General features: G+C 42.1%; 1 protein-coding gene across 4 annotated transcripts in view; it reads left to right on the forward strand.

Annotated features, from left to right (window-relative positions):
• The window catches only part of SIL1 (SIL1 nucleotide exchange factor), a 293,563-nt gene that overhangs the window by 207,140 nt on the left and 61,017 nt on the right, over nucleotides 1-25,406 (forward strand). For all 4 annotated transcript variants that reach the window (XM_027096186.1, XM_027096162.1, XM_027096178.1 and 1 more), the window contains 3 exons: nucleotides 6,720-6,819; nucleotides 15,198-15,389; nucleotides 21,242-21,363. In XM_027096186.1, coding sequence (XP_026951987.1) covers nucleotides 6,720-6,819; nucleotides 15,198-15,389; nucleotides 21,242-21,363 — 414 coding nt within the window. The remainder of the gene's footprint in view (nucleotides 1-6,719; nucleotides 6,820-15,197; nucleotides 15,390-21,241; nucleotides 21,364-25,406) is intronic.

Below are 25,406 nucleotides of genomic sequence, written 5' to 3' on the forward strand. Positions count from 1 at the left end.
AAAAAAAAAAAAAAAAAAAAAAAAAAAAAAAAAAAAGTTCTTCAATGGTAAGAGTTGCCTTATTTTTTAATAATCAGTTTAGATTATTTGCTTTTGGGCAATTCGTAGTCTCTATTTTTCTGTTTTTTGCCTTGAATTACCAAGTTTTTTTGCTTGCTATTTCCTGTGTAAGGGAGAAGGAGGTTGAGGCATGGGGTTGCAGGGGCTGCTGGAATTGTGCAGTTTGAAAGGTCCGTATAAATACCAGCCATGAAGTGTCTAACACAAGGACCAGCAAATTATGGCCTGAAGCAAAATATTGGGACTACTGCCTTTTTTTGTATGACCCAGAAGCTAGGTTGTTGTTAACATTTTTTAATGGTTGAAAAAAATTGAAGAAGAAAAATATTTCATGACTGAAAATTATTTGAAATTCAGATTCTGGTGTCCATAAATAAAATTTTATTGGAACATAGCCATGCTCACTCATTTAGGTATTGTCTATGGCTGATTTCTTGCTACACTGACAGAGTTGAGTAGTTAGGAAAATCACCCCATAAGGCCTACAAAGCCTAAAATATTATCTGATTATTACAAATAGTTTGCTGTTCCTGTTCTAATACGAGCATATCTCGTTTTATTGTGCTTCACTTTGTTGCAGTTCACAGATACTGCGTTTTTCACAAATTGAAGATTTGTGGTAACCCTGTGTCGAGCAAGTCTATTGCTACCATTTTTCCAACAGCATTTGCTCACTTCATGTCTCTGTGTCACGTTTTGGTAATTTTCACAATATTTCAAACTTTTTCATTAGTATTTGTTATGGTGATCCTGTGATTAGTTCTTTGATGAATAGATCTTTGATGTTACTATTGTAATTGGTTTTTTGGTTTGTATTGGTTTTTGTCATGTATCTTTTGTTTTTTTTTTGCGGTACGTGGGCCTCTCATTGTTGTGGCCTCTCCTGTTGCGGAGCACGGGCTCCGGACGCACAGGCTCAGCGGCCATGGCTCACGGACTTAGCCGCTCCGCAGCATGCGGGATCTTCCCAGACCCGGGCACGAACCCGCGTCCCCCGCATTGGCAGGCGGACTCTCAACCACTGCACCACCAGGGAAGCCCTGTCATGTATCTTTTAATTAAGGTACCTACTTTTTTTTTAGACGTAATGCTGTTGCACACTTAATAGACTAAGTATAGTGTAAACATAACTTATGTGCACTGGGAAGCCAAAAAATTTATGTGACTCGCTTTATTGCAATATTCACTTTATTGCGATGGTTTGGAACAGTGACCTCAGTATCTCTGAGATATGCCTATTTATGTAAGTATTGGGAATCAATCATGGATTACTGAGTGGGGTTAGTGTTACTCAGTCCTTGGATTTTTATTATTTTAACAATATTTTGCAGTTAGATATGAGGCAGAAAGTTACCTTAGAGACCCAATTTTTACCTGAGTCTTTTCTTTTATATACCTGGCAAAAGGTCATCCATCCTGTCCATGTGGCACTCACAAGCCCACAAAGTAGCTTATTCAGATTTGGGCATTTTTCACTGTTGGAAAATTGAACTTTATATTATGATAGATAAGGAGCTATTTGTCATCCTTATAGTCACTCCAAAGTGGGAAGGATCTTTACTTTCCCCCATCTCTCCATATAGGCCTGAACCTGGATTAACCCAGGTTATATGATGATTATTTTCTCAGAACCATCGAAGAAAGAATCAAATCTCGTTGTCGTAACCCCTGTCAACCTCCCTCCATCCCTAGCATGCTTATACATACATTTTTCAGTGTCTCAAAGTACTTAGGAAGTCTTTTCTCACATCTAAGTCAAGTCTTATTTTCTGAATAAGAAGACTATTTTTTCCTGGTTTAAGACTATTTTTTCCTGCTTTAGGAACTTGATGAATTTGGAGCTTTTTATTTGTTGGTTTTAATACTGTGGGAAGTGATTTCTCCAATACCTGACCATAGATCATCAGTAGGAGCACTTATCGCTTTGTCTGTTGCTCCTGTCTTTTTATACTAGAAAGCAGAGCCATCCATGTGGTCTGTAGTAGAGACACCATAAGAGAAGAATATTCGTCCCTACTCCTGCCTCTTTGCTTTTCTCCTTTGGAACGTTTCTGAGGGCTCTGCCCTGGAATAGCCTCCAGGATATGCTGGACATGTCTTCTTCCTTCTCAGCATTTATAGCCAGCAGCAAACCTGTCTGAACAGAAGCCCAAAGGCGTTGACAAGGTGGTGTGGGTGTTCAGTGCTGTGAGCTCAGTGAGTCTCTGATTGCCTTTGGTGGTGACTTCCTTCTCATGGAGTGGACCTCATCCTGTGCTCCTTTAATTCCACTTTACAGTGTCTTCCTGCCTCTTTAGTTCTGGAATGGGAACATAGGCCAAAGGGCAGGGCTAATTTTCAAAATTGTTATAATATTTTGCTTATTGACTTAATTCTGTTTTGGGGAACAAGATCCACAGCTTTCCATCAGATTGTCAAAGAAGTTGGTGATCCCACAAAGTTAAGAACCACTGGCTAGGACTTCCCTGGTGGCTCAGTGGTTAAGAATCTGCCTGCCAGTGCAGGGGACACGGGTTCGAGCCCTGGTCCGGGAAGATCCCACATGCCGCGGAGCAACTAAGCCCGTGTGCCACAACTACGGAGCCTGCGCTCTAGAGCCCGCGAGCCACAACTACTGAGCCCGAGTGCCACAACTACTGAAGCCCACGCGCCTAAAGCCCGTGCTCTGCAACAAGAGAAGCCACCCAATGAGAAGCCCGCAAACCGCAACAAAGAGTAGCCCCTGCTTGCTGCAACTAGAGAAAGCCCGCGCGCAGCAACAAATACCTAAGGCAGCCAAAAATAAAAATAAGTAAATTAAAAAAAAAAAAGAACCACTGGCTAGAGAGAGATGGGAATAGTCCATTCAGCCTAATCCATGGCAGCTTCTCCATTAGAGCTGCTGGATGTGTGACTGGCCACACTGCTACCTAGAGCTACAGTTCCTGTGGGTTCTAAAGCCTGGGAGAGGTTTCCTGACTCTGACTTGTCCCAGAAGATTCTCTTGGCACTACCTGAGTTCAGTGTATAGTTGGCTCTCAGCAGGTTTTCCTCTTCCTCTTTGTGTGTTAGATATTGCCGTCTCCACTGGTTTTAGTCTGTATCCCTGTCAATCTCTCCATAGTACATCTCTATTTTTGCCTTGGAACAACCAGATTTTTGAGTCATCCTCTTATGTTTAGAGGGATAAGGGACAAACTGCATCCAAGTTGTTTCATTTTGGGTTGAGCATTTACCACGGTATAATATGGTATAGTAGTTAAGGGAGTGGGCCAAGGACAGGACCATTTACTTACTCCATTCATTCATTTCACAAAAGACCTATTGAGTGCCTATGTGCCAGGCACTGGGGATACAGTAGTAAACAAAACAGGCAAGATGCTAGCTTTATTGAGGTTGGCAGGCAGGAAAAGAGAGACATAAGTATGCAAGTAAGGTAATTACAGATTATAATAAATACTAGGGAAGAAATAAGGTGATAAGTCCCTGAGGGAGGTAACTGTAGATAGGATGGTTTGAGAAGGCCATCCTTCTCAAAGAGATGTTTGAACTGACACCTGAAGTATGAGGGGCATTTAGTCATGCAGAGGGTTAGTTTTATAGGTTTATGGTTAGAGCATTTCAGGCAGAAGAAACAAGAAGATTTTCTGGCTTTGTTAAGGAAAGGGCTTTGTCAAGTTCAAGAAACAGGAAAATGATCAGGTTGACTAGAGGGTAGGAGAAGGAAGAAGACTAATATGAGATGAGATTGGGAAGCTATGAGGGGCCAGATCATGTGGAATTTTGAGGAGCATGTTAAATGTTCTTCATTTAAGTAGAATTGTAATGGAAAGCCATTGGAGGATTTGGGGTGGGAGAGTCATTTAATGTAATGTAGTTTAGCAAGATCATTCTAGTTGTTATGTATATGGAGGATAGATTGAAGGTGGACAAAAAAAGATGCACAGAGACGATTAGAATGTCATTTAAGTGGATCAGGCAAAACATAATGGTGGCTTAGTCTATGGTGTGTGAAGGAGAGTGGATGAATTGGAGATTTAATTTGGAGGTAGCAGCAATAGGACTTGCTTACGACTTAGATGTAGGGGTTGGAAAAAGGGTAGGGTTAGGGGTTCAGGGTAAAGCCTCATTTGGGATTTGCACAACTAGGTACTTGAAGGTACTATTTATTGAACTAGAAAAGATTGAGAGAGGGACAGTTTTATGGGGAGAACTATCAAGACCTATGTTTTAGATGTAATAAGTTTGGGGTGGCCATTAAATATCCGAGATCCAAGATATATCAGTAGTTGTACAGGAGTCTGGCTGGTACTCAGAGAAGAGATTTGGGTCAAAGATGTAAATTTGGGCATCACTGCCTGATAGATATTTTAAAATATTTAGGTGAGAGGGTAGAGATAGAGAAGAAAAGATTGTCCAGGATTGAACTCTGAGGTGTTCCAGCATATAGGATTTAGGTAGGAGATAAGGAACCAACAAGAAGAGACAGAGAAGGAGTAAGGAAGAGGAAGAACCCGGAGAGTGTGGCAACAAGAAGCCGGGAAAGGAGAGTGTTTCAAGGAGGGAGGGGTGAACTGTGTAAATGCTGCTGAGTGGTTGAGGAACATGGCACTAGTGAAGAGTCCATTGGATTTGACCATCAGTTACTGGGAATTTTGATGAGCAGTTTTAGTGGGGTTGTGGGAATAAAATCCAGGTTAATGCATATGGCAACGTAAATAGCATTCAAGGAGGTGTGGATAGTGAATGAAGACAATGTGTTCATAAAGTTTTACTTAATCTGAACAGGAGCAGGGAAATGGCATGATAATTAGAGACTGTGGAGTCAAAGGAGTGTTGGTATGCTGATGGGAATAATCCAATCAAAGGAAAAATTGATGATGCAGGCAGGTGGGAGTGGTATAATTATGGGAGTTAAAGCTTTTGAAAAGGCAAGTGGGATCTCTAGCCTAAGTTCAGCAGGGGCAGGGACACTGTCATCCATTCCAATAGTAGAGAAAGCAGAAAATACAGATTTAGGTGCAGGTTGGTGTATAGAGTGGATGATGGAAAGGTGAGGGAGTTCTTGATAACATCTGTTTTTCTCAGTGAAGAATAAAGTGAGAATAGCAGCTGAGGATAGTTGTATGTGTGCCTGTGCGTGTGCACACACTCATGTGTACCCGCACATGTGCACACTTCTGTGTGTGCAGTTGGGGCTGAGAGTGGGTGATGATGGATAGCCTGAAGAATGGGACTTTAGGCAGTAAACAGATATACAGACATGACGGGATTAATCCTGACCAAGTATTGGAGGAAGGAGGAGATAATCTGCTCAAGTTATAGCCCTAAATACGTAACTCCCTCCTAGGGGTAAGGGTCAGGGCAGTGGCATCCTCTTGCAGCTGGCAGTGGGTGATTCTCTGACAGGAAAGGGGTTCTCTTTCCTACCTTGTAGGGTTGTGGTAATGATTTGAATGAAATATTACTTCTAAAGGGTTAACATAGTGCCTGACACATGGATAAGTGGTCTGTAAATGGGAGTGATTAGCTATTATTAATTAGTTTAGGAGGACTGGGGTTTAAAGAAGTCAAGTGTTTTTCTGAGGGCCCTAAGGGGTCTCTAGGATGAATCAAAGACTGAGTGAGTACCTCTCATGAGACCTGAGGCTGGCTAGGATCTTGGACCATGAGACTGATGTACTCATCTCACCTGGAACAGAGAGTAGTCCAGTAGCCCCTTCCTCCCCAGCCTCTGATATATCTCCAGGGATATCTGGATTCCTCCCTCCCCCTGCCCTGCCAGCTGGACAGTCTTGTCATGCACAGCTCACTTTCTACGCTTCCCTTAGTCTGTATGTACCACTCTTTTTCTTACCTCTGTTAACTGAACTGAAGTGAGTGCTGGTGGCAAAACCTGCCTTCCACCCCCTCACCCCATGAATACCTTCTCTGCAGTCAAGATGAATTGTTGTGGCTTGGATCAGCTCCAGGGCTCTTTGTGAGGATACCACTCTAGTCTCTGCCAGGTTCCTGACATTATGTCCACATTGGTTCCTTTCTTCCCTGTCCTTGGAGGCTGGCTATGGAAGGTGGCTGGCCTCGATTTTAGTTCTCAGTATCTCAAACTCATTCCTTTGTCAGGTTGACTCATACCTCCTGCATGTACTCTGTGCTCAGGGGTTGGTCTTAAGGGTATGAATTTATCCAACCTGTTTTTGTAAAGATAGACTGAGTCGTCAAATCAGGTCAGGCACACACTTGGGGGGCTCAGGTCCCTGTTGGTCTCTTTCCTAGAAGAATATAAATAGGGTATATGTTATTTCCTCTGTCTGTGCCCAGCATCCTCCAGGAGGTCTTACTCTGGCACGTACTGAGAGAGCAGCATCGCACAGTCATTCTAGACTTGTTCTGCCCAAGTAGCTGGTTGAGAGCTCTCTGTCCATGGTGGGCTTCTGTCTGCCTTATGCCATTTTCTCCTCTTTCATGAAGTGACTCCATCTTCAGCTCTTTCCTCCTCTAGCTTCAAGGTGAGATCACCCTGTTAGACTTCTGGCTGACCCACGGCAAAGTTAGGACAGTGTGCTCTGAGTTAGAGCTGGCCTGGATTAGCTGGCTTTGGAGTGCCAGCCACCCAGAGGAGTTTTCTTTCTTGGGAAAGATGGTGCCCCCCTTGTGACTCTCAACTTCTCTTTGGACAGGCTGGACATCAACACCAATACCTATACATCTCAGGACCTCAAGAGCGCACTGGCAAAATTCAAGGAGGGGGCAGATATGGAGAGTTCAAAGGAAGACAAGGTTTGTGATGTTGTTTATAGTGAGTTCATGTCATCCTGCAGAATGGCCTTGAAGGGAATCACTGTCTCCTGAAGCTTTAGCAGTGAACATGGGATAATAATAACAATAATATTATAAAATAATTTAAAGAGCCAAGTAAGTTAATGCCAAATAAGTAACCCTTTACAGACTCTTAAAAAAAACGCTGGGAACTTTTCTGTCATCGTTTACGTTAGAATCCAACTTCCCATTACATATTTGGGAAAACTGAAGCACAAAGCAGAGAGAGCCATACTCTGCATTACCACAGACATCAGTGAGGGGAATAGAGATTAAAACCCAGATCTCTTCACTTATACTTGGATTAGGCACAAGTTTAAAGGACAGAGGACCTAGACCAGGAAGGAAGGGGCCCAAGTCCTTTGAACATATAGCAAACCTTTTCCAGACCTCAAATTCCTTAAATGTACAACAGATGGCTGAGGTTTCCTCCAGCTCTAAATTTGTTTATAAGCTAAGGGACTGAAAAGGAGAAAGAGGCAGAATTGTAGCCCCTTGGTTACGCCTCTAATGTCTGGGATGGCTCATGGATCCCGACCTATCAGAATGAAGTCTTATTCTTAGATGGATCATGAGCTCATGTGATAGCCAGAGAATGTTGCAAATCAGTTTTTACATTTCCACTTGAGTCCTGTCCTTGAAAGAACCTCCTCCAATGTCTGCCTTGCAGACCTTTCTAAGTTCTCCCTCCCCCTTCTCCTCTTCACAAGCCCCTTTGCTTTGTATTATATTTCTCTGCCCTCACCCCAGAATTCTGGCAGTATCTTGGAAAGGCAACACCAGGTTCTTGACAGCCTGTGTGTTAGTGGAGGAAGCTTTAGGTCCCTCAGATCCTTCAGAGCTAAGTATTTCTGAGACAGATGGACTGTGTGTGTGTGTGTGTGTGTGTGTGTGTGTGTGTGTGTGTGTGTGTGTGTTGGAGAGGAGCTCAGGAGGAGGTGTTAATATGCAGGCCAAGTCTCCATGTCTTTACTCATCTTACCAAAGTCTCATCTCCCAACGTGGAGAGTGTATGTGGTATGAGAAGGTGAGTAGCAGGATGGCAGCAATTGTGGTAAAGGAAGGTGATGCATAAAATTATATCCCACTGCAGGTGTATTAACTGTGTGGGTGGAGAGGTGTGAGGAAAAGCAAATCCCCTGCCTGCTGAAGGTGAGGCCAGCAGAGGAGAGCAGTGCATGCTTAGGTGCCTGGAGCAGAGATTGGTATTCCTGTGACCAGGGGTTGGGTTCATTCCCACTCATTCTCTCACCATGAGCTCCACATGGAGCAGATGGGAACATAAAAGTTGGCCCCTGTTCCATGTTTTCTCTGTGGGTGGAAGACCCACTGCACCCCTGTCTCTTCTCTTTGCTCTCTTTAATGACATTCTTACCCCTAATTCAGTTAGTGTAGAAAAGTATGAATATTATGAAAATATTTTTTAATGTAAAAGCAAGAGATTATTTAAGTTTTCAGTTGCTGTTTTTTTTGCTATTAAAAATAATTCTTTCCCTGTGCAAGGGGAGATCCCAATAATGGTAGCCAAATATGACACTCCTGTACCAGCTGATTTGAGTCAGCTGCCACTTCTGACTTATGGCTGCCACACTGTTTCTTTACTTCTGTGGCACTTAGGTTGTTAGCTCCTTCACTGAGGTGCTGGGGTCCTAGGTTCTTTTTCTCATTTTCATTTGTATCCTTCCTGGACTGACTCAGCTCCCTGCCAATGCATTGGGACTGGCAAATAAATTAACTTGAAGTAGGTTGGGGAGTTTGTTACATGTCTCAAGCTCCTGGCTGCAGATACCATAATACTTTTTGTTTATCAATCTTTAAACAAAATCTTTGCATGGTGACTTGCAAGTACAGGATGTACTTTTACTATTTATAAAGACAATACTGTGAGATATTGTATCATATCTCAACCAATTGAGTTAATTTTTTTTACCTGATTTTTTTGGGAGAAGGGCATCAATTCCATTATAACCATTGGTAACTTATTAGATTTAAGTGAACCAGTCCTTCCCAGAGTCCCTTGCTTTTTTTTTTTTTTTTTTTTTTGTGGTACGTGGGCCTCTCACTGTTGTGGCCTCTCCCGTTGTGGAGCACAGGCTCAGCGGCCATGGCTCACGGGCCCAGCCGCTCCGCAGCATGTGGGATCTTCCCGGACCGGGGCACGAACCCGTGTCCCTTGCATCGGCAGGCGGACTCTCAACCACTGTGCCACCAGCAAAGCCCCCAGAGTCCCTTGTTTTGTGGAAAATCTCTGTCTTACCCAACACATTTGGGCCATTGTTTTTGAACCTGATCTCTTTATCCCCCTACTATCATGCAAATTGCTTGATGCTTTATGTTTTATCACGTCAGCTGTTATTTACCTATATCCTATAAATTGCTCCATTAAAAAATATGGTCTTCTTTTTAAAAAATATTTATTTATTTATTTAATTTATTTTTGGCTGCATTGGGTCTTAGTTGTGGCACGAGGGATCTTCACTGCGGCCTGTGGGATCTTTTGTTGTGGCGCACGGGCTCTTCATTGTGGTACGTGGGTTTCTCTCTTTCTGGTTGTGGTGTGTGGGTTTTTTCTCTCTAGTTGAGGCGCGTGGGCTTAGTTGCCCTGCGGCATGTTGGATCTTAGTTCCCCGACCAGGGATCGAACCCGCGTCCCCTGCATTGGAAGGCAGATTCTTTACCACTGGAACACCAGGAGGTCCCCCAAATATGGCCTTCTTAAACTTTTGATTCTGGACAAGATAAAATAGACTCATTTCTCCCTATTCTTCCTGCTCAGGACAACTAAAAATCCTGGACATAATACTAAAAGCAAATATAAGAAGACTTTAAAGGTGAGAAGAAGAAGGTGGATTAGATAGGGACCTTGGAATTTCAGGGATGACATGGCAGTGAGTTCCTTGGCTTTCTTTTTGCCCTCTCTGTATCCCAGAATGGGCACTGGAGAAGCCCGTATCTTGGAAATAGCAACAGGTACAGATAGAGAAAGGCCCTAAGAAAGGCCTGCTCTTCATAAGATAGAACTAGGAAAAGGGCAGCCTAATAGAACAAAAAACTTTTTGACAATACTTATTCTGCTTTAGCCAAAGACCTCCCTTAGTGCCAGTGGGAGTTGAATGGGGAACTTGTATTTCCACCTCCCATTTGGTGTAATATAGCAAAGCTGTACTCTCTTTCCTCCACCAGAGTGGTGTCAGCAGAAGCTGAGTGGGGAGCCTGAACTTGCGCCCCCTCTGGTGGCAATAGATGGTGTGAGGCAGTGCTCTTCTACCTCAATCAAGGTGGTGTCAGGGAGAATTGAGCAGAGAGCCTGAATTTCTACTCTCTGCCCAGTGGTAGAAGACTATTCTCTGCTTCTCCCACTGCTGTAGTACCAGTAGAGACCAAGTGTATAGCAGGCTGCTTTTTCTGTTGGGGTGGTGTCAGCAGAGGCTAAGAAGGGAACCTGAATGTCTGTCCCCTCCCTGGCAGCACCAAGGTAGTTTTTCACTTCTCTTAGCTTCAGCGATGCCGGAGGGCTGGTGAATGGAGAGTCTGTACTTCTACCCTCCATCTGGTGGGAACAAGGCAGCGTAAGTCAGCATTCGGCTTTCTACTCCGGGGCAGTGTTAATGGGGATAAGTGAGGAGCCCGAACTTCTACCCTCAGATCAGCAGTGATGAGGCAGTGCTTCAGTTACCCTGCCAAGGTGATGTCAGTAGAGGCCAAGGAAGGGCTTCCATTCCCAATGCTGAGTGTGCAGCAGTGGCAGGTGATGCTCTTCCTTCTCCTAACAAGAAGAGTGGTGGTAGGGTTTTGGAGGGAAGGGAGATGGAGAAAGGAATTTTGCATATGAAGTTCTGGGAATGCTCCCTAGTAACCCACAAGAGAAACTGACCAGAATTAACACAGCAGATTTGAGAATGGAACTAGAATACTGCCCATGTTTTTAGATTAGCTCTAGGTAGCACACACAGGAAGCAGACCAAAATAACACTGCAAATTCTGTGAAAACTAAATTGTCTTGGGGTCACAACTGTACAAGACCAGAACCAACATATTAAACCTAAACAGTGTGACTGCCTACTGTAAAGGAAGTTTCAGTGGAATTCAGAGTCTTATAACTTAATACTCAAAATGCCTAGTATACCAAAAATCACTCATCATACCAAGAACCAGGAAAATCAAAACTTGAATTAGGAAAGACAATTAACCAATGCCAACAGTGAGATGACCCAGGAGTTGGTATTATCAAACAAGAATTTTAAAGCAGTTATCATAAAAATGCTTCAAGCAGTTATGTACACTCTTGAGACAAATGATAATCTCAGCAGAGAAATAGAAGACATAAGAAAGAACAGCATAGAATTTTAGAACTGAAAAATACAACTGAAAATTAGAAAAATAATCACTGGATAGGCTTACTAGTAGAATAGAGATGAGAAAGAAAAGAATCAGTGAACTTAAAGACAGATAAAAAGTCATCTAAGTAACAGAAAACAGATTGAAAAAAAAATGAACAGAGACTTAAGGACCTGTAGGATTATAACAGAAAATCTAAGATTTGTGTCACAGAGTCTCAGAAGGAGAGGAGAAAGAATATTGGGCTGAGAAAATAATCAAAGAAATAAAGATGGAAAACTCCCCCAATTGGTGAAAGATATAAACCCACAGATTCATGAAGCTGAGTGAATTCTAAATAGGATAAATTCAAAGAAATCAATACCATGACACATCACAGTCAACCTTCTGAAAACTAAAGACAAAAAAAATCTGGAAAGTAGCAAGACAGAAACCACATACTATCAATAGGGAATAATGATTGAATGACAGCATCTTTTTCATCTGAAATCACAAGGCCAAAAATATGTGGCATATTTTTCAAGTGCTGAAAAAAACAAATTGTTCACTCAGAATTCTGTAGCCAATGAAAATCTCCTTCAGGAGTGTCAGGGAGAAAATCAAGACACTCTCACACAAAAGAAAATTAAAAGAATTTATCACCAGCAGACCTACCTAAAAGAATGACTAAAGAATATTTTTCAAAGAGAAAGGAAATAATAACAGAAGAAAACATGGACCATTGGGAAGAAAGAACAGTGAAGTGAATAAAAATAAGGGAGACTATAATAGACTATCCTTCTCTTGAAGTTTTAAAATTATTTTGATAGTTGTAGCAAAAATTATGACATCATCTGTAATTCCATGTGTGTTTAGTAATATATGTTCAACTACCAGAGTTACCACTTTTTGTTTCTTTGCTGCGCTTTCAACTTTGTTGATCAGTTCTCTCTTTTGATTATCCATTTTTATGAAATGTTACATGGGTTTGTCCTTGGAGGGTGAGGAAGCCATATAACCACACACTTGACATCTGTGTGTGAACTGCATAATGGATGCACAGTGATAGTTCACTGTCAGATTTTGAAATAAATGTGATCAGCCACTGTTCATGATTGGCATTTATGTTATTTACATAGTGATTTATGGACTGAAGAGCTAGCAGCAAAGTTGGTACTTAATGCAATTAAAGTTAAATATATTGATGGCAACTGAAGTTTGAGTCATGTTGGGAGACTAGTATTATTTAAACTGCGGTTGAAATTGGTGCATATCAGATCTGTACAAAGCAAGGACTGTCTATCTGATAAAAGACTTGCATCTATCTAGAACATATAAAGAACCCTCAAAACTTAACAGTAAAAACCAACAAACAATTTGAAAATGGGAAGAGGACATGAACAAACATTTCACCAAAGAGGATATGTAGATGGCAAATAAGCACATGAAAAAATGTTTAATGTTATTAGATGTTAGAGATATGCAAATTAAATTCACCATGAAATATCACTATACATCTATTACTATTTAGTGATAATACTATCTATTAGATAGATAGTAATAGATAGCAGTATCTATTACTATTAAATGATAATACTAAATACTAGTGAGGATGTGGAGAAACTGGATCTTTCATACATTGTTAGTGGGAATATAAAATGGTTCAGCTACTCTGGAAGATAGTTGGGCTCTTTCTTATAAAACCAAACATATGCTTATCATTATGACCCAGCAATTGCACTCTTGGGCACTTATCCCAGAGAAATAAGAACTTAAGTTTATTTTTTAAATTTTATTTTATTTTTGGCTGTGTTGGATCTTCATTGCTGTGTGAGGGCTTTCACTAGTTGTGGCAAGCGGGGCTACTCTTTGTTGTGGTGTGCAGGCTTCTCACTGTTATGGCTTCTCTTGTTGCAGAGCACGGGCTCTAGGTGCGTGGGATTCAGTAATTGTGGCACGCGGGCTCAGTAGTTGTGGCTCACGGGCTGTAGAGCGCAGGCTCAGTAGTTGTGGCACACGGGCTTAGTTGCTCTGCAGCATGTAGGACCTTCCTGGGCCAGGGATCGAACCCATGTACCCTGCATTGGCAGGCAGATTCTTAACCACTGCGCCACCAGGGAAGCCCCCAAATTTATTTTTTTAAAAAGCTTTATACAAATGTTCATGCGGTTTTATTCATAATACTCCAAACCTGGAAACAAACATTCTTCAACAGGTGAATGTTTAAACAAACTGTACATCTATACAGTGGAATACTACTCAGCATTAAAAAGAAACAAACCATTGATATTTACAGTAACTTGGATAGATCTCAAGTGCCTTAAGTTTAGTAAAAGGGCCAATCTCAAAAAATTACAGACTGTGTAACTGTCTGTATAGCTTTCACCAAATGCTAGAATTATAGTTATGGAGAACAAGTTAGTGGTTGCCAGGGCATAGGGACAGGAGGCAAGGGATGAGAGGATGAGGTGCAACTACAGAGGACTACGGTGGAGTTGTTTGATGGTGATGGAACAGTTCTGTAACTTGATTGTTCTGTTATGAATCTGTATATTAGATAAAATTGTGGAGAATGATGCACACACGTACATGCAAATGTGTACATGTAAAAGCTGGTGAAATCTGAATAAGGCTTGTGGTCTAGTTAATAGTATTGTACCTATGTCACTTTCTTGGTTTTGACATTGTGCTGTTATTGCATAAGATGTTACCATCGGAGGAAGCTGAATGAAGGCTATACAGTACTCTGTGTATTATTTTTGTAATTTCCTTTGAGTTTATAATTACTGCAAAATTTAAAGTTTTGTTTTGTTAAAGGCCTTCCGAAGGGCCAGGCATGCATCATTTTTGTGAGGCAGAGGTGACTAGTTTCTTATCCTGCTCACTTGTCTGTCATCCCACAGCTCTAGGCAGTGACTCAGCTTTCCTAGACCTCTTTGCCTGGCCTTTGGCAGCCACCCAGAGTCCTCTAGCTGGGTGTAAGGAGAGCATTTCACTGTTTAGCCTAAAGGAGAATATGGCATCGCATAGGTGTGATTGCTCTGCTAGGAACTTAGTTTTTTTTTTAAGAGAGACTGATTCATTTCTTTGGTTGGTGTTTCTATGGAGTCCTTGTAACTGGAGAGAAAACCCACAAGTAATAGATGAGCAATTTGGAGCTGACAGCTGCTCATCATCCTGCCTTTTATAAATATTCGGGCCTTTTAATTATTCTTGGAAGATAGAGACATAAGCCACTGTGACCTTTCAGACTCTCTTTATAAGCACTATCCTCTAAAATTGGGAAGAAAACAGAAAGTATCACATGTATAAAATATCTAATTAAAGCCTCTTATTCACCTCCAACATAACTTCATTTTAAAATCTTTATATGTGTGGGGGGTGGGGAGGGACTGAGCAAAAATTGTTTGAGACTTGATTATAGTACATACAGTAATTTAGCTACTTCAAAAGTTGAACAAATTGTACACCTGTAGTTAGATTGACAGTAATGACAGAGATTTAATTTTCATCAGCAAATTGCTCCCACTCTGACAGCTCTTTACCCACAGTGTCCTCCATCCGGGTTTCCCTAAAATGTTGCTGGATGGGGCAGGGGCAAAGCAAAGATATCCTATGATTGTAGAAGAAAAAGAACCAAGGTGTGGATTATTCCGTCTTAGACCTCAGCTTTCCCGCGTGAGGTTAGGGGTTGGAGAGTGAGCTTGCATTGCTTCCCCTGACCTCAGTGATTACAAAAAGAAGACTTGACATTCTTCCGAACATTGGAAGGCATACTGAGTTAGGTGAACCTTGGAAAATCTTGAGTGTGTTCTTGGGGCAGAGGGCTACATGGGTAGACTCTGAGGGCTCTCTATTCTCTGGGCATCTTGGAAAGTATCAGGACTTTTGATAGTACAGATTAAAGAACATTGCCTCCTAGAGCAGCAGTTCTTTGAGGATGGGCATCCATGGTAGACCACAGGAGTCTTGGGGAGATGTCTTCAACTGAGGATTAACCATCTCTTTGCTACTCTCCTTAGGCAAGGCAGGCCAAAGTTAAACGGCTGTTCCGTCCCATTGAGGAGCTGAAGAAGGACTTTGAGGAGCTGAATGTTGTCATTGAGACTGACATGCAGATTATGGTACGACTGATCAACAAGTTCAATAGTTCCAACTCCAGCCTGGAAGAGAAGATTGCGGCACTCTTTGATCTTGAATATTATGTCCATCAGGTATTATATTTCATTGACTGTCAGTCTGACTTTTAACAGCTCCAAAAAATAACACCCCCTGCCCAAGGCCCTACGAAAATATTGTCACCATCTTTCCTTCTCTCTCAAGGTGTACAGCATTTTGTAAAAAAATATTTATTATTATTATTTTTTTGGCTGCGTGGGGTCTTCGTTGCTGCGCGCGGGCTTTGTCTGGTTGTGGTGAGCGGAGGCTACTCTTCGTTGCGGTGTGCGGGCTTCTCATTGCAGTGGCTTCTCTTATTGTGGAGCATGGGCTCTAGGTGCACGGGTTTCAGCAGTTGTGGCTCGCGGGCTCTAGAGCGCAGGCTCAGTAGTTGGGGCGCCTGGGCCTAGTTACTCTGCAGCATGTGGGATCTTTCTGGACCAGGACTCAAACCCATGTTCCCTGCATTAGCAGGCAGATTCTTAACCACTGCACCACCAGGGAAGCCTGGTATATAGCATTTTTAATCTAGGCCAATATCTGTTGTAGTAAGATATCTTCTTACAGACCAGAGGCAAGCTCTTTTTCATTTGGAGTGTTACTTCATTTAATTTTTCAACACTGAGGATACAGCAGAGGTAAAATAGATGTGGTACTTGTTCCATGTAGCTTATAGTCTGGAAGTGAGAGTGATTAAATAATGAACAATTGAACAATGAAAAAATTAACAATTTAATAATGAGATAATTTAAGACTGCGATAAGGGCTCCAGAGGGTAACGTGTGAATATATAACAGGGGAACTTAGCCTAGCTGGGGAAGGCTTCTCTGAAGTAGTGACATTTAGGCTGAGCATTAAAGGATGATTAGGGGTTAACTAGGCAAAGAGGGGAGATTGGAACTGGGGGTGACAAACTATGGCCCACTTTTGTGAACAAAGTTTTATTGGAACACAGTCACATCTATTTGTTTATGTGTTGTTTTATTGCTTTTGACTGTTTTACTGCTACAGTGGCAGTGAGCCACATGGCTCACAAAGCCAAAAATGTTTACTTTCAGGCCCTTCAGGAAAAGTTTGCCCCATTGTATTAGAGCATTAGAGGCAGAGGAAACAGCATGTGCAAAAATTCTGAGTCAGAGAAGAACTTGGTGAGATTGAGGACCTGGAAAAGACTGGAGTGACTGGAGCACAGAGACCAGTGGGTGGGGTGGCACAGATAAAGTGGAAAGGTTAGGGAGTCAGAGAGGTGAGGTTTGGAAAATCATTCTCTTCATGATTTTATCCTTGATCCTAAGAACCATTGGGGAGTTTGAAGCAGGGAAATGACTGATAAGACCTGTGCCATAATTGTAATAGTTAATGTTTATTGAGCATTATCATATACTAGGCACATATTCAAGTGCCTTGTACACATTAATTCATTGACTTCCATACCTGCCTTTGGAGTACTACTGTTAATCCCATTTTATAACTGAGGCAAATAAAGCACAGGTCACATTTGTGATTGCCCAAGGTCAGCCAGTTAGTGAGTGTAGAGCTGGGATTTGCAACAAGATCTGTCTGACCCTAAACTCTGTGCTCTAAACCTTTTGGCTACTCACAGGATACTGGTGCCATCTGAATGAAGCTCAGAGGAGAATAGGTGGATATAAGTGGAAGGAGCCAAGAGAGGTCATGCACTTATTGAATAAGTTAATTTATTGCACGCCTGTTAAGTTTCAGGCACTGTTCCAGTCACTTAAGATACATTTGTGAACAAAATTGGAGCTTACCTTCTAGAAGAGGCAGATAGACAACAAACATAACTAATAAGTAAATTATATATAATATGTTTGAAGGTGATAGGTACTATTCAAAAATAAAAAGTAGAGCAGGATAAGGATTGGCAGTGTTGGGAAGGAAGATTTCAGACAGGAGCAACAGCAAGTACTGAATCCTAAAGGTGGGAGCATGTCTAGTGTGTTTGGGGTACAATAATGTGGCGGGAGCTAAGAGAAGGGGGAGGGAAGTAGGTAAAACTTGGAGAGATAAGGGAAGGGAGATCATGGAGCGTCTTGTTGGCTGTGGAAAAGAATGAAATTGGACAGACACTGTTTGGAGGATGTTGAGCAGAAGAAGCATTTGATCTGACTTACTTTTAAAGGATCCCTCTGGCTGTGTGTTGAGAATTAGTCTGTAGGCCGAGTGCATGGGTAGAAGCAGGAAAACCAGATAGGAGGCTATTGCAGTAATCCAGACTAGGGGCGATGATGGCCTGGGAAGTCTGTGTAATCATAATCAAAGGCTTGTTTGAGATCTTCATCAAGACATAGATCTTCAGCATCCTCCCACGCACAACAGCGTCCTTGTTCTCTATAAACTAGGCTAAAAGACATTCTTTCTTTAGGATTTTGCCAGCCTTTGTGTTGAGAGAGGATGAGTGTGTACTGTATCTGCAGGAATTATGGGGTGGCCTGTTCATCTCTCTCTGCTCATAACTCTTTCTCAGGCCTCAAATAACAGATCTGTGATCCTTTTAGAAAGAAAATGGACCTGGGTTCTCTTTCCTCTTTCCAGTCTTTCTCTCCAGGGTAAAAACCAAAAATTCCAACAGCTTTTCCGTTATAGATATTTAAAGGATTAAGAATCCTAGGGGTTATTGGCCAGCTCAGTCCTGCTCTGATGTTGACAGCTTTTATTTTTTCTCATCTTAACATACTTGGATGGATCTTTAGGTATCAGGCTTCAGGCTCTTTAGTTGCAGCATAAAAGGCCAAATGACCTTTTATAAGAGCTTATCTTACCTAGGGGGAGTGAGTACACAGGAGGCTAGCAGGGCCCTAACAAATTTTATTTCCCTTGCAGGTTCTTTGGTCACCCTGCAGTGTCATCTCTAGGTTGATAACCCATTCTGCTTTCATGGGTCACTGGGTGGGATTAACAGTTTCTTGGACATCACCAAACTTAGCCTGTGGTCAGTCCAGGAACCAGTTCCCGCATGGAGACCAAACTTGATCTGTTGGCAGAAGAGTCATAAGTGTTTTGGGTGATTGGTCTTTTGAGTAGAAATATGGATAAGGTGGTTTGGGCTGGTATGTCGGGCTTCCTGCAGCAGTGTTAAGTTGTGATTGCACCAGGGGATTAAAGAAGACATAGCTCGGCTTCAAGTTCCAGTTGTGATGAGGAATTAGGGTGATGTAGTACTAGCTTTGAGGAAGATAGGACTCTTCTTGCCAGGAACTTACTTAGTCCACTTCTATTCTAGACTTACTGATTGGCGGTTTTGAGGAGCCATGGGCTTCAAGGACCCAAAGTAGATCTGCCCAAGGATTCCTCACAGCCATGTTTGAATTATTAAACAAGATTTGTGAAAAGCAAAACCATGTGTGTGGAACAGTGTGTGAGTTATTTATAAGGAACAGCCACTGTCTGCCCCATCCACCCTGGGGTGGTGTATTTGCCTTCCCTCATGTGACTCCTCAGTTAGTTACCATCATTTCTCCCTTTCTTTATTCTCTTGGTTATCTCATTGTCTTGTCAGTTTTCTGGTTCCCTTTTTCCCTCCTGAGTGTTGGCATAGTTCCCTACTGCCTCCTACCTTATGTGCTCCCTGCTTCTACCTTGAGCTCCTTTCCACCTGTCCCACCCAATCCTGAGGGTAGCCTGGGAAAAGTTCTGGCCCCAGACCCAGGCTCTGGTCATGCCTTCTCCTGTGTGATACTGGGCAGGGTCCAGATTTTGGAGCTTGGGTGTGCAGTAGGCAGAGTGACTCTTTTCTTCCTCGTCTCCAGTGAAATAACAAACGAGAAAACATCTTGAAAAGGCTGAAGTGCTTATATAAATGTCAGCATTTATAATACCCTGGATTATCTTTGTAGTAATGAAGATAAACTGAATCTAGAATAGAACCTCTGTGATTCTGGGCTGTGTTGCTTTGCTCTGCTAGGGACTCATACCAGCCTTGATAAGTAGCCATCTCAGGCATGAAATTATAGGACTCCGAGCCAGAGTTTTATATCTAGAAAACTTGGAGGAAGGAAGATCGAAGGAGAGGTAGTGAATTCTTAGATTTTAAAATCAGAGTATGTGAGGAAGGAAGACTCAGTAAGTATTATTTGTTTATTTATTTATTATTTATTTTTTTGGCTGCGTTGGGTCTTAGTTGCAGCATGCGGGATCTTTTGTTGCAGTGCGTGGGTTTCTCTCTAGTTGTGGTGCGTGGGCTCAGTAGTTGTGGTGCACACGGGCTTAGTTGCCCCGCGGCATGTGGGATCTTAGTTCTCCAACCAGGAATCAAACCTGTGTCCCCTGCATTGGAAGGCGGATTCTTAACCACTGGACCACCAGGGAAGTCCTGTATTATTTGTGCTTATGTCAGCAAAGCACCCAGCTCTGGGTCTTCCTAGTTAGCTGGGCTATGGCCCAGTAAATCATTCCTCTTCATAAGGACATATTAGGGCACACAAATGCCAACCCTGGCTTCGGGACCTTATGACAGAGCAGACTCCATGCTTACTTCATGGCCCTGGATTGGCCATCTCTTTAGGTTTGTGGTACAAGCGACCCATTCATTTTGTTGACACACATACATCAGATTGCCTTTTTTACTCACAGTGGAGTTTATTTCAGTAACATCTTTTTCTGATCAACTTTATTCATTGGTTTAATGATGATTTATTGAACACTTAACTATATGCTTACACTGTTGTAATCACTGGGCCTATACCAGTGGACAGAAAGACAAAAACCCCTGCTCTTGTGGTTGAGTATAAGAATGACCTTCTAAGTGGTAAAAACGGGCTAGACCTCTCTAGAAACATAGGCAGAGTCAAATACAGCCCTTCAAACTGGATTTCTCTGTTAGAGCCATCTTCCAGTTTGGAAAGATACAGTCAGGTAGGACAGGGCTCAGTGGCATCTGGAGGAAAAAGGTGGGTAGTAGTCACATTGTTGTTGGGCTCTAGTTTCCTGAGTTTTCCTGAGGATTTGTAGAGTGGGATCAGCATGTAGGCAAGAGACAGCTTTTATAGCAACAGAGATATTTTCAAGGGAGACTGTAGCTACTGCATGGGGAAAACAGGATCCAGTGACCTTTCTGAGGAAGTTGAGTCTTGTTCCAGGATACCAGTGAAGCTTGGGGAATGAGATTCCCTATAGAATAAAAGAGACAGAGTCTGGACTTGGGGCTTTGGACCTTAAGTATAGCCTAGACCAGTGTTGTCCGAAGGAACTTTATGGGATGGTGGAAATGTTCTGCACTGTCCAATAATAGCCACTAGTGAGTAGCACAGACCTAAGCTAAAGCTTTTGAGAGAGAGACTTTTGTGCAGATTTATCTTGAGTGTCCTCAGATTCAGTCAACCTTAGACTATAAAGTGAGGAAGAGGGAAGAGAAGCGTACTATTGTTATTCTTCTCCTAGCACTTTTCCAGCCCTTTCCCAGCCCTTTCCCTGCAACAGAGTTCCTATTACAGTCCCTGATTTCTAATTAAAAATCAGCTTTTTAAAAAGTGTCTGCTGCCTCTACTGCCCGCGTTGAGGCTGGACACCAACAGGAAGCATAGTGCCTTTTACTAGTGCTGATGACGCCAGATCTTTGTGTTAACAGCTTGTACATTACGAGTAAGCTTGTGACTCATTACGGTATTAGAATTTTCCAGGACATGTTTGGCATAAGCAATTGCTAGGTGCCATTTCTGCCAGTTCCCACGCAGGTGCTCATAAATCACGTTAGGTGAATTAGGAATTCTCAAATTTAAGATTATTTAAAAATTTAGTTTTTTCTTTTTACAAAAAAAAAAACTTTCCTAATTAGAAAGGCCACCGACACTTTTTACTTGATTTTTTAGTTTGTTCTTCAACATTCACCAAAAGAAAGGCTTTTCTTTCCTTGATGTCTGTACTGTACTAAGCAGTGCCTCTGTTGCAGATGGATAATGCACAGGACCTGCTTTCCTTCGGTGGCCTTCAAGTGGTGATCAACGGGCTGAACAGCACAGAACCCCTGCTGAAGGAGTATGCTGCGTTTGTGCTGGGGGCTGCCTTTTCCAGGTGAGCAGAATGGATGGACATCCCATTGGCCAGGATCCTTTGGACGCTTCAGGTGAAGTCTAGCTTTACTCTTGGCCTGACGGGCCTGGAAGAAGGTTACATTTGAACTCATGCACATCTCTATCCACAGTTTAGTGTAATCCCATTGAAACTAGAGTAAGAATTTGATTCTGCCCTTATTCCAAGTAGATAAGAATTTTCACTCATGTTGTCAGCATCTGTGACTCTTGGTTCCCCCTCATCTTATATGTATGGACTTTTTTTTTTTTTTTTTTTTTTTTTTTTTGGCTGTGTTGGGTCTTCGTTGCTGTGTGCAGGCTTTCTCTAGTTGCGGCTAGCAGGGGCTACTCTTCGTTGCAGTGAGCAGGCTTCTCATTGCGGTGGCTTCTCTGGTTGTGGAGCACAGGCTCTAGGCGTGTGGGCTTCAGTAGTTGCGGCACGCAGGCTCAGTAGTTGTGGCTCACGGGCTCTAGAGCACAGGCTCAGTAGTTGTGGCACACAGGCTTAGTTGCTCCGTGGCATGTGGGATCTTCCTGGACCAGGGATCGAACCCATGTCCCCTGCATTGGCAGGCGGATTCTCAACCACTGCTCCACCAGGGAAGCCCTGTGTGGACATTTAATAACATATTTTAGGTGACATTCTCTGTTTTATTCAAAGCTAGTTAGAAGTTAGACCAACCATAGGTAGTTGAGAGGAAGGGGAATGAACTCTAAGAGCTGATCCTTTTGGCAGTAAAGCTACTCTGGTGATGAATAAATGATGAACCTGACCAAGGAGGGCCTTTTGGGGGGAAATGTGTCTTCCCCTAGTTGCCTGGAACCAATCAACATGCAGTCAGATTATCACACTCTCTGGATTGGGAGTTGTTTAAATTTCAGTTAGCCTGACTTATGCTAGAAGACTGATCAGGCAAGAGAAATGAACATCTCTAAAGAGTGGATACAGAAAGAGATTTGAACACCTCATCATTATACTCATCCTAAAAAAGTCAAGATGTCTTCAAGCTGTAGTTGGTCCATTGGAGCTATAGTTCCTTCTGTTTTTGAAAATCTGTTCCTAGGACCATTTGTTCCTCTACAACAGGAACGAGTATTCTGATTCTTGCTTTAAGGGCACGTGTGGTTCCTATTAAGTGTTGCCTCGCTTGCATGCAGGGATTGTGGTGATGAAGGAAAAAGGCTATTCTGAACATTTTTACCATTAGAATCTTTTTTTTAATTAATTTTTATTGGAATATAGTTACAATGTTGTATTAGTTTCTACTGTACAGCAAAATGAATCAGGTATACATATATATATCCCCTCATTTTTGGATTTCCTTCCTATTTAGGTCACCACAGAGCATTGAGTAGAGTTCCCTGTGCTATACAGTAGGTTCTCATTAGTTATCTATTTTATACATAGTATCAGTAGTGTATATATGTCAATCTCAATCTCCCAATTCCTCTCACCCCCTCCTTTCCCTTTGTTATCCATATATTTGTTCTCTACGACTGTGTCTCTGTTTCTGCTTTGCAAATTCATCTATACCATTCTTCTAGATTCCACATATATATGTTAATATACAATATTTGTTTTTCTCTTTCTGACTTACTTCACTCTGTATGACAGTCTCTAGGTCCATCCACGTCTGCAGATGACCCAATTTTGTTCCTTTTTATGGCTGAGTAATATTCCATTGTATATATATACCACATCTACTTTATCCATTCCTCTGTTGATGGACAGGAATCTTTGTTTTGAAAAGATTTCCTTTGCCTTTCATCTCTGCTTATCTTTATTTAATCAGAGTATCGGTCTGATGCCCTCTCATTCTCAAAGACTTAAGCATCTTTTCTTAGTAAATTGAGGGGCAAAGCTAGGAAGGCTGGAAGAATTGTTCCATGGGGAGAGGTTGAGGGCACTGCAGGCCTTTGTTTCCCTTATTGCTTACCTGCCTCATCTTCAACCCCTGGTTGTCCTGTGGACTCCAGGGCATATCTCCCTTGCTCTGATTTACCAGAGCCAGGCAGGGATATCACTGCCTGTGCACGCACTGGAAAGGTGAAGAATATGTGAATTTGTCATTGGTAGCTGTGATTTCAGCCCTGGAAAAGTTAAGGTCCTTATCTTCATAAGGCTTTACAGGCTTGAGAACTTACTGAGGCTCACTTTTTGTTTCTCACGCCATAAAATAATTGATTCAAACATTATTAACCTCTCCCCCAGACCCTTTTGGGTAATCTTTTCTGTAATCCCAAATACTTTCTTTCTACTTTGAATGTGAACAAATGATTCTATGTATACTTTGCCATTGCTTCCGGAAACACATTTCATGGGGGAAACATCTTGATGTCACATCTTAGTTAAGGGGGACTAAGTGACTTGAGAAGCATGCTTTGGGCCTGCTTAGCAAGCCATAACTCATCTGGGGTCTGTGCCAGTATGTGGTGTTACTAAGACTTTTTCGTGATTGTATTAGTGTAAGACCGTGTTAACATTTATGTGGCATCACTAAAATTTAAATAGAGATAAATATAAAATATTGCAATTTAGTGTTTTGGTGGCAAGAAAACTGCTGTATTCAAAAATGTTCTAGTCAGGATTTTGATGGCTCACTGGAGGGCAGTTACAGTGACAGCATGGTATAGTGCCAGAGCTTTTGGAAGCCAACAGCAGGCTCCTGAACATCACGAAAATGTCAGTGTTTTATGCAAAGAGGAACTTGATGCAAGCTAAAAATATTTCTATGCAGAGAGGCAGGTTTCAGTGGTCTAGTCTGATATTCATTTATTATTCTTGATGTCCTAAGTATTGGTTCTGCAGCTCCCTACCTGCCCTCAGCATGCAGGTGTGCACAGACATAGCATGCATGTTTGCATATGTGCACGTACAAAGTGATTGTGTGAGTTTGTTCTTTGTCAAGAGGGCATTCAAGGGGTAGTGAGCACATTGGAATCATGGAGTCTCACGGTTTGGGGATCTTGTTTAGAAGTCATTCCTTCCAGTTTTCTGCTGATGAGCAAGAATATTGCTCAGTCAGTCCAGATGTTTGACTGTTTGGGAGGACTAGGTAGACCGCTGTACCTAGAGTCAGAAAATCTAGGTTCAAGTCCAGTCTCTATCATTTCCTGGTTGTTTGCCTATGGGCAAGGGATTTTCACTTTTCTAAGCCTCACCTTTTTCATTTGTTAGCTAGAAGCAATAATAGGTTTCCTCTGCATTTCATAAGACTGAATGAATATGAAAGAACATAATATACAATAAGTCTTGTGAAAATGCTTATAAAGTACCTGTCAGTGATGTGGGGTATATCATCATGTTCATCGTGTGTCCTTTTTACTCTGAGTTTTCACTATAAGGCATTTCTTTTTCTTTTGTTTTTACAGTGCAGACCTTTGTCTTCCTCATTTTCTCTTCTATTAAGAGCTTGCATTCTACCACGTATATCTCTTGGTGTTAACCTTGCTGCTCATGAGGGTATTTATTTGCCTACCTGGGTTAATTGCTTCATCAGGCCTCTACATACATTCTGTGGATGGAGAGATCTCTTCCGTGGTGTAAAATGTGAAGCAGTTAATCCAAGATCAAGAAGAAAGAGTTGACATAAATGTAATTGACGTGGCCACTCAGTGTTACCTGGCCACTGAAAGTCTGTTCCCTTTTTAAAATATTATTCCCACTCATTATGGGTCACACACACATTCATTTTCTGCTGCCCATGTTTTTGTTGCCCATGTGCAAGGCAGGTCAGTCTCTTGCATAAGAAGATATGTAAAGATAGGGAGGTAGGAGTCTGATGTCTTTGGCATCTTCATCTTTCCTTTCTCCTTCCCTCTCCCTCCCTCCTCCCCTCCTTCCCTCCTTCCCTTTCTCCTTTCTCCTTTCTTCAAGTCAGATATTTTCAGTGGTCTTTCTGTGACCTGATTTCATCTCATGATGACACCTGTGTGTGTCTGTCTACAGTCTGGCCTATGAGAAGTCTATGGAATCCTGGGCAAGTTATTTGTGTTTCTGTGTTTGGGAAGACTCAGAAAGGCCTTGTGTATTTCAGAAGTCAT

Source organism: Aethalodelphis obliquidens, unplaced genomic scaffold (assembly GCF_003676395.1).
Source record: "Aethalodelphis obliquidens isolate GAN/ISIS:26980383/991018 unplaced genomic scaffold, ASM367639v1 scaffold4, whole genome shotgun sequence".
Taxonomy (NCBI): domain Eukaryota; kingdom Metazoa; phylum Chordata; class Mammalia; order Artiodactyla; family Delphinidae; genus Aethalodelphis; species Aethalodelphis obliquidens.